General features: G+C 40.3%; 2 protein-coding genes across 2 annotated transcripts in view; one reads left to right on the top strand and one right to left on the bottom strand.

The window, feature by feature from the left end:
• DOCK5 (dedicator of cytokinesis 5) overlaps nt 1–1875 on the top strand; it is a 62903-nt gene extending 61028 nt beyond the window's left edge. The window contains exon 51 of the mRNA XM_050910080.1: nt 1774–1875. Coding sequence (XP_050766037.1) covers nt 1774–1875 — 102 coding nt within the window. The remainder of the gene's footprint in view (nt 1–1773) is intronic.
• A 6929-nt stretch (nt 1876–8804) lies between these two features.
• Nucleotides 8805–11777, bottom strand: GNRH1 (gonadotropin releasing hormone 1). The gene is made up of 3 exons (XM_050910082.1): nt 11637–11777; nt 10849–10944; nt 8805–8846 (listed from the first exon to the last, which is right to left on the bottom strand). The coding sequence occupies exons 1-3, from the start codon at nt 11775–11777 to the stop codon at nt 8805–8807; spliced, it is 279 nt and encodes a 92-aa protein (XP_050766039.1).
• Nucleotides 11778–13481: the final 1704 nt, after the last annotated feature.

Raw genomic sequence — 13481 nt, forward strand, 5'->3', positions numbered from 1 at the left:
TGTTGTCCTTTGTTAGGCAAACTGTCTGTGGGGGTGGGAAGATATATTGAAAACAAACAAGCACAATGATTGAAAAGTTTCAAAAACATGATCAACATAAAATAGCGCAGTAATCTGGTCCTGAAAAAGAAGGGGAAAAACTCACACATTTTCAGAAATGGTAAATGTCTCCTTTTGAGTCCTCAGCTCAGAAGAATCTAATTTTTCAAGGTATGCGTCGTTAGTCACTCAAAACAGCCTGTATTATATCGCCACCCTAGCCACAGCCTTTTTCTCAATTTCATGAGGTTGGTTTCCTTCTAGGAGCATCAAATTACCACTCTTTTTTATGCTGTATCACTAATGTTTCTCTTATACTATGGGATTCCAAACGGCCTGCAGATATTAATATGCCAATACTCTGGTCATTGTGTCAGAATCATTTCATCTGCCCCTGAAATGTAGGTGCTTCTGATATGAGACTGTAATTGCTTACCAATGCATAGCAACAGAAAGCATCCTTTTGTAACTGTGAAAGGGATGGATGTCTTCCCCAGTCCAATTTGCAAAGAGGATTTACGGAGTACCTTAGTGAGATGAACTGGAATTTGACCAAAAAGAATTTGAAGAATGATCACACTTAACAAAATCTGTTACCCGTGACAGCACAGGAAGACAACAAAACAGCTGATCACTTCGTTCTGTTAGAGAGAGAGAGAGATGACACTGGTATAAAGCCTTGAAGCATGGGATAAATAGGAGGTTTTCTACTTTGCCCTTCACTTGGTCAGAATTGACTGTGCTTCTGAAAAGGGGCAGTATAGCTGCTGTAGGTGGCATGAATGGCGGAAATATGCCAGCTCTAGGGATGCTGTGGGAGTCACTGGTTGAAGAGGATTAATAAAAGAGCCTCCTTCCCTTGAGTCTTGTAAGAAAACTAATTACTAACATGTTCTGGCTTGCAACGTTGACCTTGGCTTGCAGCCAAATGGAAAGGATTTGAAAGTCTGTAAAGAGAGATTGTAAAAGTATTTTCTGAAGGGTTTTGTTACTTTGTTGTTGTTGTTGTTGTAAAGTTGACTCTGTCCTCCTTCAGTTAAAATAGTCCTGAAATCTTGGCAGTTTCGGCTAAGCAAGAGGTGAGCCACACAAGCTTCTTGTTCACCTGGCCTTTCACATCTTATTTGTTTACAGGATGCCCCTTAAAGCAAGCAAAGAGCCAACTTGAAAGAACCCACTAGTACAGTTTCCTGCAAGAACAAGGAACACCTGCAAGCCTCTGTGCTGGACGGCAAGGCTGTGGCTTGCTTTAGTTAGCACTCTTTGCTTGCTGCCATTTTATGGAGTTAATTTCACAATTCTGATTTGGAAGGATTTACATCCTTTTGGCCCCTACTTGGTGCAACTCGCCAAGCCAGCAAGATAAAAACAGTTGAATTTTGAAACCCCGAGGGAAATGAGTTTATTGCCATGCTACTGATAAAAGGTGGGACAGAGGGCCAAATGCTCTGACTCAAAGTCAGACTGCAGGTCAGAAGCAACTAAAGTGTATCTGCAGCTAAAGTGTATTCTAGCAACTAAACCTTTCTCCTTCTGTTAACTCCTGGCGATCTGTCCTTGTTTGCCCCTCTCATCGGTTTGCATGTGGCACTGAGAGGCTGAATTCAAAGATTTGGTCCTGAAAGAAATATCAAGTACTACAGGACCTTTTGGATTTCTTGTTTGGTAAAGCAAAATGTCTTAACTTCCTGGTAATGGTTTATTTTTCTATGTGTTCTTGTTTTATCTTCTCAGGTTGCTCCACCTCTACCCAGCAGACGTGAAGCCAAACCTCCCCCCCCACCCCCAAAAACCAGAAAATCCAGCGTTGTCTCTTCAGAGCAAGGATTGCAGTGAGGATCATCGCTTGCTGGTGTAACAGCAAGCGCCTAGAGTGAAATAGCTGCTTTCTTTTTACTGACGTGCTGGGGCTCTCTGACCCTAAAGACTAGAGATCTCGCCTGCCGTTCCATTCACTCCCCTTGGAGTTTTCTTTGGGAAATACCAAAAGGAACTGTTATTGCGACTGTATTCCCTAACCTCTGGTTTACCTTTCCAGTACTGAGACACTAATCACATAGCAGGAGAGGTCGCCCTATTGGAATTCTTGTCGTAGTCTTATCTGTCCCAAGTTTTTTCAGTGATGCAATTTCAGCAGCTCATTCCTGGTGTAAATCTGTCACAGTAGTGATTTGTACCAGTGTTTGAAACAAGGTAAGCCACAGCAGTATGAGATGTCCTGCAGTATTTTCACATAAGTTCATTACAGCCGTACTTAGGCACCGATCCCTCCTTCTGCCCCTGTAGCATAGCCAAGCCCTGATTTGCCTGAAGTGAAACAGATCGCAGCCATTCCGAAGTTGTGAAATGTCGGCTCCTGAGATGTCAGGTGCCGGTGTATGATGTGCAGTCTCCTAAGATTCTTGATTGCAGGCAGAGACCTGAGCATTGTTAGCAGAATAAGAAGTCTTTTTTTTCTGCTAGTCATCATATGTATTTAAGATGAAGTGCAGACGTTCTGCCTTACACCATCTCTGCTCGAGTAGTGGCAGTTGCTCACTCCCAATGGAGAGTTTAGGTTCACCAGTACCTTGTCATAATTTCACTGTTGGTTCTGGTTTTAACACTACAGAGCAGTTGATATTCCTCCCTGAGTTATGTTACCTACTTGGTTTGTGCTTGCATCTGGGACTTGGTACTATATTTCATCTTTGTGCTTTTTAATAGGGTGTAAAAAGTTGCTTCTCTTCTGTGAATATGTGAGAAGAATAGAAGCTGCATTGGTACCAGCACTGTACTGGTACCAGCAACTTTGAGAGGATGGAGTGTGTAAAACTAGTTACACATCCTGACCTCAGAAACAAAGTCTGATAGTTACTGTAACCTTTACTTTGGCTGTGCAAATTCACACAAATATAAATAATTCTCATCCTCTTTTTTTTTTCCTGCACCCATTTGTGGCTGTACGTGCACTTTGTTTTATAGCCTCCCTTGATCTAGGTTTTCAACAGCCACTAGACTTCAAGGAGCCATTTAGATCTTGGGATGCATGTGAAAGACTTGACAATTAACCACCTAGTTTCCTGTTGCTTGGATTACTCCAGCTCTCTGCAGCTTTTCTTGGAGGATGGGATAATCTATTTAATTTTTCTTTTAGTTATTTATTCCCTGCTCTGTCTGGATGTCAGCACGAGTCTTTGTATAGAGAAAAAATTACATGATCTTAGGTTTTGATGTTTTTAAAGTCACGTGATCCATGCAGAAAAAGGCTGTTGCACACTGTTAGAATAGCCCGTCCTCACAGTTGCATAGTGACCAAAAATTAAACACAAATGTCGTTGTTATTTATGGACCAGATGGGCCTTAGACACAGCATTCCTCTGTGCCTGAGCTGCCACTGAAATCTTGCTGGTAAAAACCAGGACATCACCATTTGTGATTAATACTGCTAATGTTGGCAGACCCGTTTTGCCCCTTTCCGGGCTGCTTGTCTCTGAGCTCTGTTAGAAGGGCTGCAACCCTGGGGTGGGGATTTGCTCTTCTGCAGCAGGCTTACGGGGAGTTTGTGCAGCACTTAAGCCAGAAGACAGTTCAGTTTAAAATTCTCTTGCAGTGTATTTCTACTCTGTTCTACTCTTAGAAGATCTAGATGACTCCAAAGATAGTTACAGCAGCTCTATTTTTGCTGTGTGGAGCAGGACTTTCCTAAACTGCCTGTTTCAGGCACTTAGGAAAGAACTAATGCATTGTGAAGAACTTCACTGGGTTTTTTGTCAAGCTACATAATTGAAACTTTCTTTATATATCCCCCCCTAAAGTTGCAGCTGCCTGTTGGTGCCACATTTCCCAGCAGCAGCAAAGCCGGTGAAGTTTGGGGTTTTCTGGATTTGTAAGAATTAATCTCTTGTCGCATTCAGGCAGAATATTTTGCCATGCTATTCTGCCTGTGTGACTGGCCTATTTATAAACATAGCTTTTGTCGTGGCTGTTATTTTTCACTGATGTTTTCCAGGGAAGGGAAAAAAATCACTTGTCATTGTTCCCTTTCACTATGGAATTCAGGAAACATGGGAGTTTGCCTGCAAGTTTAGATTCAAACTTTTTGGAAAGTTCGGAGTTTCTTAAAACTCATCATAAAGAGGGACAAGCTGAGGAATTTGGATCCAAGTTTATTTCTGAACCTATACAAAACTTTGGCTGTTTGCTTACAGCTTGTGGCCTGTTTATTTATCATCGGTATTGATGAAGATTCTGTCATGGGCTCTGTCTTCCAGGAAATAATTTTGCTTGTTAACTGTAACTGTCATTTAGCTTCTGATTATCTGGTAGAAGTTGGGGAGACCCACTAAAAACCCTGCTGAGGATGTTGCTCACAGTAGTAAATACAAATACTGTTGGGTTGGGGTTTTTTGTAGGCCACTGCACCATTATTCTGCTCATATGACTTAAATGGGTTTCATTACCTTACTGAAAAATTGAAGTTCTTTAAACCTAGTGAAAGCTTTTCTCAGCAAAGTCTTTTTCAAGGAAAAACAAAACCAATGAAACCCTAGGGTTTTTTTGTTCAGACTGAAGTAGTCCTTTCTTTTTGGTCTTATACATTCCCTTGGCTTTGGTGTGACTGCAGTTAAAGAAACCTGCAGAAGCTGCATTTGCCTTGCTGTCTGCATGGCTCTGTAAACCAGAATGCTTTCATCAAAGGGTCATATTGGATTCACATCACAAAACAGGTTGGAGACATTTTGGAAGTTACACTGCAGTCACATCACATACATCCACAGTCATTGCTATAGCACATACACAACTGTCTTCTGGGCTTTTGCCTTCTCAGGGGAAATCTTTGAAACCTTTCTGGACAACATGACCATGGTTCACCCCCTCTCTCTGGTGCATTGTAGGACTTGTCAGCTCCACGTTGTGTTCTTGGACATAGATGCTGCTTGACTTGAAAACCACAGGGTTTTCTTGTCTTTCATTTTTTGTCCACTTCTTCCTCTTGTTGTAACCACTGTCTTCCTTCTGCTGCACACATGAACTAAAGGACCCTCTGAAACTCTTCATTTGAACAAGAACTTTTTGTCTTCGGTGAGAATTTTGCTTTAGGCAGATCGGCAGGATGTGGTCTGAATTGTAGAAAAGTGCATATTAACACCACCTATTGTTAATTCAGTGCCTTTCCCCATTCTGCATCTGCCTGTTACCTTATTCTTAGGTGCATTTCCTTTTCAGAGCAGGTTTGCTTTTAACTTGTTTCGTAAGCAGAAACAAAGGAGAGGTTGCTTGAATCCCAGCTAATGGTTTGTCTGTCGTGGCTAAACAAACTAGCTATCAGGTTTGGGTATTTTGGTTCCAAGTGACTTTTTTGAGTCTTATTTTCCTACCTGTTCGATCTGCTTTAATAACTTTAACTCGTAGATGTACCTTGTACATTCAGCAGGGTTTTTTCTCCTGGAGGAGGGAACTAGTCCATGCAAAAAAACCTCACGGGAGGAAGTCTGACCTTGGGAAGAATTTTTCAGCTGATCTTTAACGACCCTTTACATAATGCTCTCTAACTTGAGGAGATTTGGTTCTGACTGCTTTTTTTGCAGTTTTATTGACTAGGTTTATGAACAGAGTACTTAGCATGTAAGTGGTTAATTATCCTCTCCCCTCCTTTCCTTCCTTGGATCCTGCAGCTGCCAGCCATTAGGAATAAGAACAGTTGCTGTCTCTCCTGTGTGCTGATCCTAGGTGCTAATACCTGAGCTAACAAGGTGCCCAAGTCACCTAGAGAGTCAGGAGAGCAAGCAGGGTGGTGGCTGTAACCCATCCCAGCGCTGGCAGAAATCTAGGAAGCTTCAGTGCTTTGTGTAATTTGAGCAGTGGCTGAAACAGGCCTTTCATTTCTATTTTGATCTTTGGCTTTCACTATAGAGCCATCTCCTTAAAAAGCAGTGAAGATGATATCTTCCTGTATGCTCTGCCTTGCAATTGCACTGTCTCACCTGGCATGTTCCTTAAAGTTTCTCTTGGTGTGCTGTCCACACAGTTCAGGCTTTTCTTCTTGCTGCCTTTGTTGTCTGGCCAGTTGGAGACTGTTGTAGCTGAGGCATCACCCTCACTGGAAGGAAAGGAACAGCTGATGCCTAAAGAGCACAGAGCGAGGAGATTTCCCTTCCCGAGATATTTTGGGCATTTTCATTGGCAAATTTGCTATGCCAGAAAGGGGTTTAAGGTTGGGGGATTTTTTCTTTCTTAGCGTTATTTTTGTTCTAGAGTCTGAAGTGCTGTAAACGCTTCCCGCTTCTCCTTGCCTTTTGGCAAACTAACTCACAAATAGGTGTTCAGTTTTCTTAAATGTATTACTGACTGTGGTATGTGAAGAGTTAGTTCTTAGCTGATATAAGTCAGCATAGTTTGCTTAGAGGTACTAGATGGAATTTCTGTACCGTGCCTAAATGATTTAGGGCTTCGTGCCAGTTTTAGAAAAAAGCATTGTCTTCTAAGTGTCAGATTTTTAAAGGCAGTTGGGCATTTAAGTGTGTGAATAAGCATGGGGCCTGACTGATTTTAATTAAGTGGAATTAAGTGCCCACACACGAGAAATCCCACCAGACCCCTGATTTTTTTAAGTGTTCTGCTCTTTGCTATGGTACCTACCTGATTTAATTTCTGAGATTTAATTTTCAGAGACAATTTAAGGTCTCACTACTTAGTTTTCAAAACGAGAATCATCTTTCCATGTTAATTAGATGCTTTTGGAAGTGTCATCTAATGTCTTTTAAATTGAAGGGTTAAAAATGGGAGTAGGAGAACAGTCCATAACGATGTCATCTCTGCATACCAGAAATGAAAGCAAACAGCATTTCTACCCAATTCATAGTTTTGAATAAAACAAATCTCAAAGTTAAATATCCAGTCTGCAGAGAAGACAAAATCTAATCCCATTTCATAGCCATGCTGTTCAAAGCTAGTGTTAAATTTCAGGTCTTAGAGGATTTTTTTTTTCTTTGGAGAAATATGCTCAACACTTGTTTTCTGGAGCTTTTAATTAAAATTTGTCATGCTGTGATAAATTCCTTTAAAAATGTTACAGGCTCTAATCCACGTCAGGGGAAGAGAGAAACAGACAGCTTTCCATTTCAGTGGATTATCGGATTAGGAAAGGACACTGATTCCAGGGAGAACAGCTCTGTGATCTGCAGTGGCAGAAAATACCGTAATGTATATGCAGTGGTTTTTAAGAACCTGCATCTACTAACCTTCACACTATGCAGCCCAGTCTATGTTCCACAGATTAACAGTGAGTTAGACTTGTAGTGATAATGGCTCAGATTTTCTCTCCTTATTTATTTTTATAATTGTAAATGGAAATAATAAGTTTAAGATGTCTGTAATTTAACTGTAATCTTTTTTCCTAGTGAAAACATTCCTGACCCATTACTTCTACCTTCTTTCAATTTTTTCTTTTAATTAAAAACTTCTCTATCTTGTATTTACTGTTGTAGACCAAATTATCTGGTGGACCAGGGTGAGCTTTTCCTAGGACTACATCACAAAGAAAAAGTAAACAAATAATGTGATTTCACTGATTGCATGGCAGGAGAGGGGCTTTTCAAAAAGCACATGAGGTTCACCTAATTCTACTCTTATTAACATTAAAGCACCTTTAGGACAGTATGCGTGGGCACTATAGAGGGTACACAAAGGAGTATAGAGGAGCTTAACAAAAGGTGAAAAGCTTCTGTTTATGCTGTATTGGTCTCGACTGTTCTGATTTAAGGCTGTCATTGAAATCCCTGGACATGCATGACTGCGTACTTTGAACCTGTTTTTCACATGCATGGTCTGCAGTTTTTGTATTTTTTAAACAGAGGTGTAAGTCCTCAGCAGCTCTGAAATTCAGCCCCAATATGCATGGTATTAACTGATGTAGTTTTTCATTGTTGGTATTATAAAGGTTTAATGACATGATAAACCTTGGGACATGTTTGTCTTGAGTTCAGGAGAATATGGATGTTGTGTAACATGTTTTTGTGAGTGTTTTGAGATCCTGGATGTGATGGTTTAGTTATAGAACCCACCTCTGCAGACTGCAAATACCTCCTCTTTTTTTTTTTTTGTGTCTTTCTTTTAGTCCTCTGCAATTGAATCAGCAAAAAACCACAGCTTTTAAACTGGCTCTGAAGAAAGAGTAGGAGCTAAGCTTTGGAAAGGGAGTCTGCATCTCTCTGGGTAAATGACATATGATTCACTAAGTCTGTAAAGCAAGGTGTATAAATTTTCATGTTTTTTAAAATGTATTAACTGTTGTAAAGTTTGTAAATACCTTTTTAAAATAAATGTAGTTTTTATGAGTGACCCAGTAAAAAAAGAGCATGTAAAAGTCTTTCGTACATGGACTACTGAAGTGCGAGTGGAATTATACTCCAACAGTAAGTTTATTCTTGATTTTTTTTTAACAAAGTTATATTACTGTTTTATCCAGAGACTAATGCGATCAGACAGTGCCTTTGTCCAGGCATTGTCTGTACACGTGAAACAAAAGCTGTCACGTCCAAGTTTTCATTGCAGGACACAAAGCAGACCCTACGCTGCTGAGTCCCCGCCACCGGACTGGAATGTGTTCTCTTTTACATATAAGCTAGTAATCTACACAACAGTTATCTTCTACTATTTAAATGCAGCTTCAGAGTATTTATTCACATAATGCAATCTAAGCAAAGGCCATTTGAAGAGGAATTGATTTTAACATAGCGTTGAAATTTTATTCTGGGTCCATTGTTCCGTTTGGCTTTGTGGGTTTAAATCTTCTTTCGTCTAGGTTCTCCTTCGATCAGACTTTCCTGTAAACACACACATACTTTTTTTAAAGAGAAGAAATAGCTTTGATGATGGAATTTTAAAGCCTGGTCAGATGCTAAAAGATTCATATTGTGGTCTCCATTGGAAGGAGGATTAGAATGACATAAATCTGACCCGACATGATCTCTCTGCCACCTGCCCATGGATCTGATCATACAGGGTAATGTAACTGACACTTATAATGGCCCTTTTCATCCCAAAGTGCATGACCAACTTTACATCTGTTAATGGGTCCACCACTGCAGCAGTTCTTGGAGTGCAACCCAGCAGCTGTTGAACGCTACGCTTTGACAGCAGTTTAGGACAAGAAGCATGAACTTGCACAAAGCATCAGTATGTAGAATGTGTCTCTGAGCTTAAGCAGTTGGCCAAGAGACCAGAGACAAGAAAGCTGTGCTTGCAAAAGTATTACAAGGTCGTTAGAGTGGCACAGTTGCCCCGTTACCATTCTCTGTGTACCTTAGTACTGTTCGGATGGAAACCATGTTCCTGTGTCACATCCTGCTGGATCTGGTCTCCTACTTGAATATTTATGTATGTAAGAGTTGAAAGCCTGAGGTGTTTTGGATAGATGCGCTATCTGAATATGTTATTTTTTTCCCCTTATGTGTCTTAGCTAGGTGTATTTTTGTTTGTGCTCACTACCAGCTTCTCCAGGAAATGATGAAGATAATTTGAAAAGTTTTTCCATGGGGTGGACCATTTCCAGACACCTCCCCTTTCATTGCATAATATTCCTGTAGCGACTCCAGGAATGTGTTACATTGGAAAAGCTGCATCTGGAAAAAGTTTCATTTGTTTTCAATGTCATGAAGCAGCTAGAAATAAGAAGGCCACAGAGTTCAGACTATGCTACAGGAATAAGACATGCAAACTAAGTGTTTGATGCAGAGGCTTGGAAGTTTTTACACTTCTGTGCAAGATTACCAGCAGTTTCTGAGCAAACCTAAGAATCTGACTGGGGGGGTGGTGCATTCAGCTCTGCAAAGAAAGGCCAAGTTTCCTTCAGTGAGCAAGAAGCATCAAGGACTCATTTCAAATATTCTGATAATTATTCTGGTATCTTGTCCTGCCTAACATAGTTTCCTGCAGTTTAAAAAAAAAAAAAAGTCTAAACATACTAAGTTGCTGTTGCTGGCTCTTCATTCTGCAAGTAGTGCTATTGGAAGCCAGAGTCATGGACAAAGATTCCATTTTATGTTCAGTAAAAATAGGATTAAAGATGATGTAAAAAAAAATATTTTTTAGGTAGTTTCTGCATGAAAATCTAATGGAAGTCAGACTCTGACCTGTCTGCATTACTGTTACTGAGTTCATGAGCCTTTATTCAGGCCAGGTTCCTCAGTGAAAGGCTAGAGTGCGTACTTGAAACTTTTGGTCTTGGCTTCAAAAATGAAGTACGGATTGAGTATTTCAACTTTTAGGACAGCTCAGAGACACTTCCCAGAAAGTGGTGACCATCTGGCCTGATCAAGGTGTTGCTATATTAATTAAAGAGCACATTTTTGCTTGAGAGTATTCTTTCTATGGCAGTTAGTTTGTATGTGAAGTCTCTGCTGTCATTGCATTAGAGCATCTAATGGAAAATACATTTCCCAGTCTAGGGACCTTGGGAGCAGCAGCTTCCATATGGCTTGATCCTTCAGCTGGCAAAGTGTGCCTTTGAAGTTAAGCATCTGTGAAAGCTGCATAGATTTGTATTAAGGTAGAATGTGTTTGACTTTTTGTTTTTAATTTAGTGAGTAATGACATTGCTGATGGGAGCATAAAAATAATGTAGTCCTGTCCTAGGACTGTAACTCTGAGGTACTTGAGAATGATGCAAATAATAAGGGCAGAGACAGTATTGCGACATGTGAACTAAACTTACATGCCTCTTCCTCACCCTCCACCACCTTTTTTCTCTTCCCTCCATGTATTTTCTCAGCCTGGACCAGTTCTCTAGTTTTCCCATAGCGATAAAAGAAAAAACATGTTACTTACCATGGCTTCCTTCAGATCACTGAACCTGGAACGCTGATACGAGCCTGGGCATTCAGTCTTCTGCGCTTCCCCTAATTTTTCCATTTCATTTGCAATCTGAATTGGGGAGTGATAGAGCCTTCATGAAAGGAGATTTTTCTGCTAAAGCAACTCTACCCTAGTTACATATGAAGATGAAACTGTTCCACTGCACAACTTAAATTCACCTCTTTCCCAGGTGCTATGCTTGTGCTACAGCAAACTTAAAATCAGGATGCTAGAACTGCTGTTCTGAGGGACTGCACATGAAGTATTAGAAGGGATGGGAAAACCACTGGTGGACAGAACCTTCCACATCTGCTTTGTCATTTAATTGCTTACTATCTAATTGGTTACCGCATGACAGCTGCCCATTGCCACATTCTCGGTGAAGTGGATGAATGTTGTGATAAAACAGCCCATCAGAGTATTGGCTGAAATTTAGGGAGAGGAGGAAATCGGGTTTAAGCTGGAACTCAAACTTCCGTCTCTCCTTGAGAGCAAGCTGCCCAAGCTCTTCTGTCTGCAATAGACAACACTGTTCTTTATGCAAGGCTGTCAAATGTCATCTTACCCTAATGCTAATTACTTTCCAATTACTACTTTAAAAAAATGTGTGTGTATATATACATATGTATGTATGTTTGGGGGGAAAGAGAGAGAGACACACATATGCAGTAAAGCCTATGTCGCCTCTTTTTTGCTTGCATCTTTTACAGATGAGGAATCCTAGCTAAAACAACAGGGTGGTTGTACAGTCTAGCACCTACCTCTTGAAACGATTCTACCAGGTTTTCGGCGTTCCTTTTTCCTCCTGGTTGCAGGCCATAAGACCAGTGTTGAGCCAGGCAGATTTCCACAGACATGACAAACAGGAGGACACTGACAAAGATCTTCCTGGACTTCTTCATCCTGTGAGAGAACAAAACATCTTTCTGATCATAATGGCGTTACAGCTCCATTTTTATCTTCTAGAATTATGAAAATGTTACACTTCTGGATCTCCAGTTCTGATCTTCTGCACCCCAGTGGCATTGTGCCTATGTGTGAGCCACAGCTGGATTTTGAGCCTCTCAAAGTGTGGATTAGCTTATTATAAAGAGATTTAACATCTGAAAGATTTGGATTAAGGTCTAAATTAGGATTTTTGAACACCCTTTCAGAGTTTTAGGAATATCTAGACCTCAAAGGTTCCATGAAAGTCCCTGTTGATACTTGACAGATGCGTTCAGTTTAGCCGGTTTCTGTTCTAATGTCCCTGGTCCTTAAAAAGTGCTCTTTGCAGTCTCTTCTAATGCAAGTTTCTTCTAATACACGCATCTGTAAGCACTGAATAAGTAAAAAGGGAATATGGTATGTTGTTCAAGCACATTACTTGCTTGCTGAGAGAGGTTGCAGAATAACTCCAACTCTTCTCTGCTTGAAAATGTCCTGCAAGTATGCTTGTCATCTCACTTTTTATATGCAACCACCCCACCACCAAACCTTTCCCAGCAGGTAACTTTATCTAATTCTACCTCACAGGCTGCAATTTTGTTCTTAAAATTGCTGTAATGCAGCACAAGTAAAGCACATAATTGGAACACCCCTGCTGTAGCTATTAAATTCAGCTGTTTTCTCCAAGAGCCAGAAAAGTAACAGCCTTTCTTTTAAGAGGCTATAAATCTGACATTCAAACCTAGCTGACTGCTGTTGCCCTGTGGAAAACACACGATCTTTTCTTTCAGTGACTTCTAATTTTTAAGTAAAAGTTCTTGGGTGAGTTTCAATTTGTTCAGAGGGGCTTACAGGAGTTGAAATGGATGAGGAATTCAGCTTTGTCTCGGGCATGAAGGAAACAGTCCTTCGGGGCATAAACAAGAGCCTATGATTGCACAAGTGCACAGAGCATTTTGCATGCTCCTTTCAAAGTCCTCCTCCTTACTGTTTAATTTAAAGTGCCTTGATATTCTTTGCTCTATAAAATGCAAAGTAGTATTAAACTGATCAAATGGACAAGTATATTAGATTGTAAACATGCTTTGTTGTCATAATGGAGTCTCTTTCATTAATAGGACTCCTAGACACTGCTGGTTTTTTGGATTTATGTATATATGTGTGTGTGCACGTTCTTCATTCTTGAGAGTTTATGCACTGCAGTTTTATAAAGGAGTGGATAGCTATTTGCATGCAGGAGTTACATTCAGTAATTTTGACTACAGAAATCTAATTTTTTTTTTATCTCCCTGGCAGCTATTGTGACTTGCTGTGCACTGTTTTATGTGCAGTTGAATGTATCATGTTTAGTGTTCTTCAAACATCCTCTCTTCCTGCTCCCATGACCTCTTTGAGATTAATGGCTTAAAAGTAATTTAATAAGTAAATAAGGAGGATTTAGCGACTCTAGGAAAAAGTAATTCTTCCTGCTCTAATGCTCCTCCTACTCATGGCAAGAGTAGCCAACATTTAACTTCAGCTGATAAACTGATCAAGCTGTGAAAATAGTTTGTTTCGGTGGGAGGAATATTACCTTGGCGTAGGCACATCACTTCAGAAGGAAGATTTTCCTGTAACAGTGTTTTAAGACTCCTTTCTTCCCTGATGAGCCTAGCAAAAATTAAGGTTACTTAAAGGTA

This window comes from Gymnogyps californianus, chromosome 23, assembly GCF_018139145.2.
Source record: "Gymnogyps californianus isolate 813 chromosome 23, ASM1813914v2, whole genome shotgun sequence".
Lineage (NCBI taxonomy): Eukaryota > Metazoa > Chordata > Aves > Accipitriformes > Cathartidae > Gymnogyps > Gymnogyps californianus.

Coding starts and splice junctions, on each gene's coding strand:
- GNRH1 (XM_050910082.1), bottom strand. CDS start 11,777: ATGAAGAAGTCCAGGAAGATCTTTGTCAGTGTCCTCCTGTTTGTCATG. Junction 10,945..11,636: donor TGGTAGAATCGTTTCAAGAG/GTAGGTGCTAGA, acceptor TCCCCAATTCAG/ATTGCAAATGAAATGGAAAA. Junction 8,847..10,848: donor GTGATCTGAAGGAAGCCATG/GTAAGTAACATG, acceptor GTGTGTTTACAG/GAAAGTCTGATCGAAGGAGA.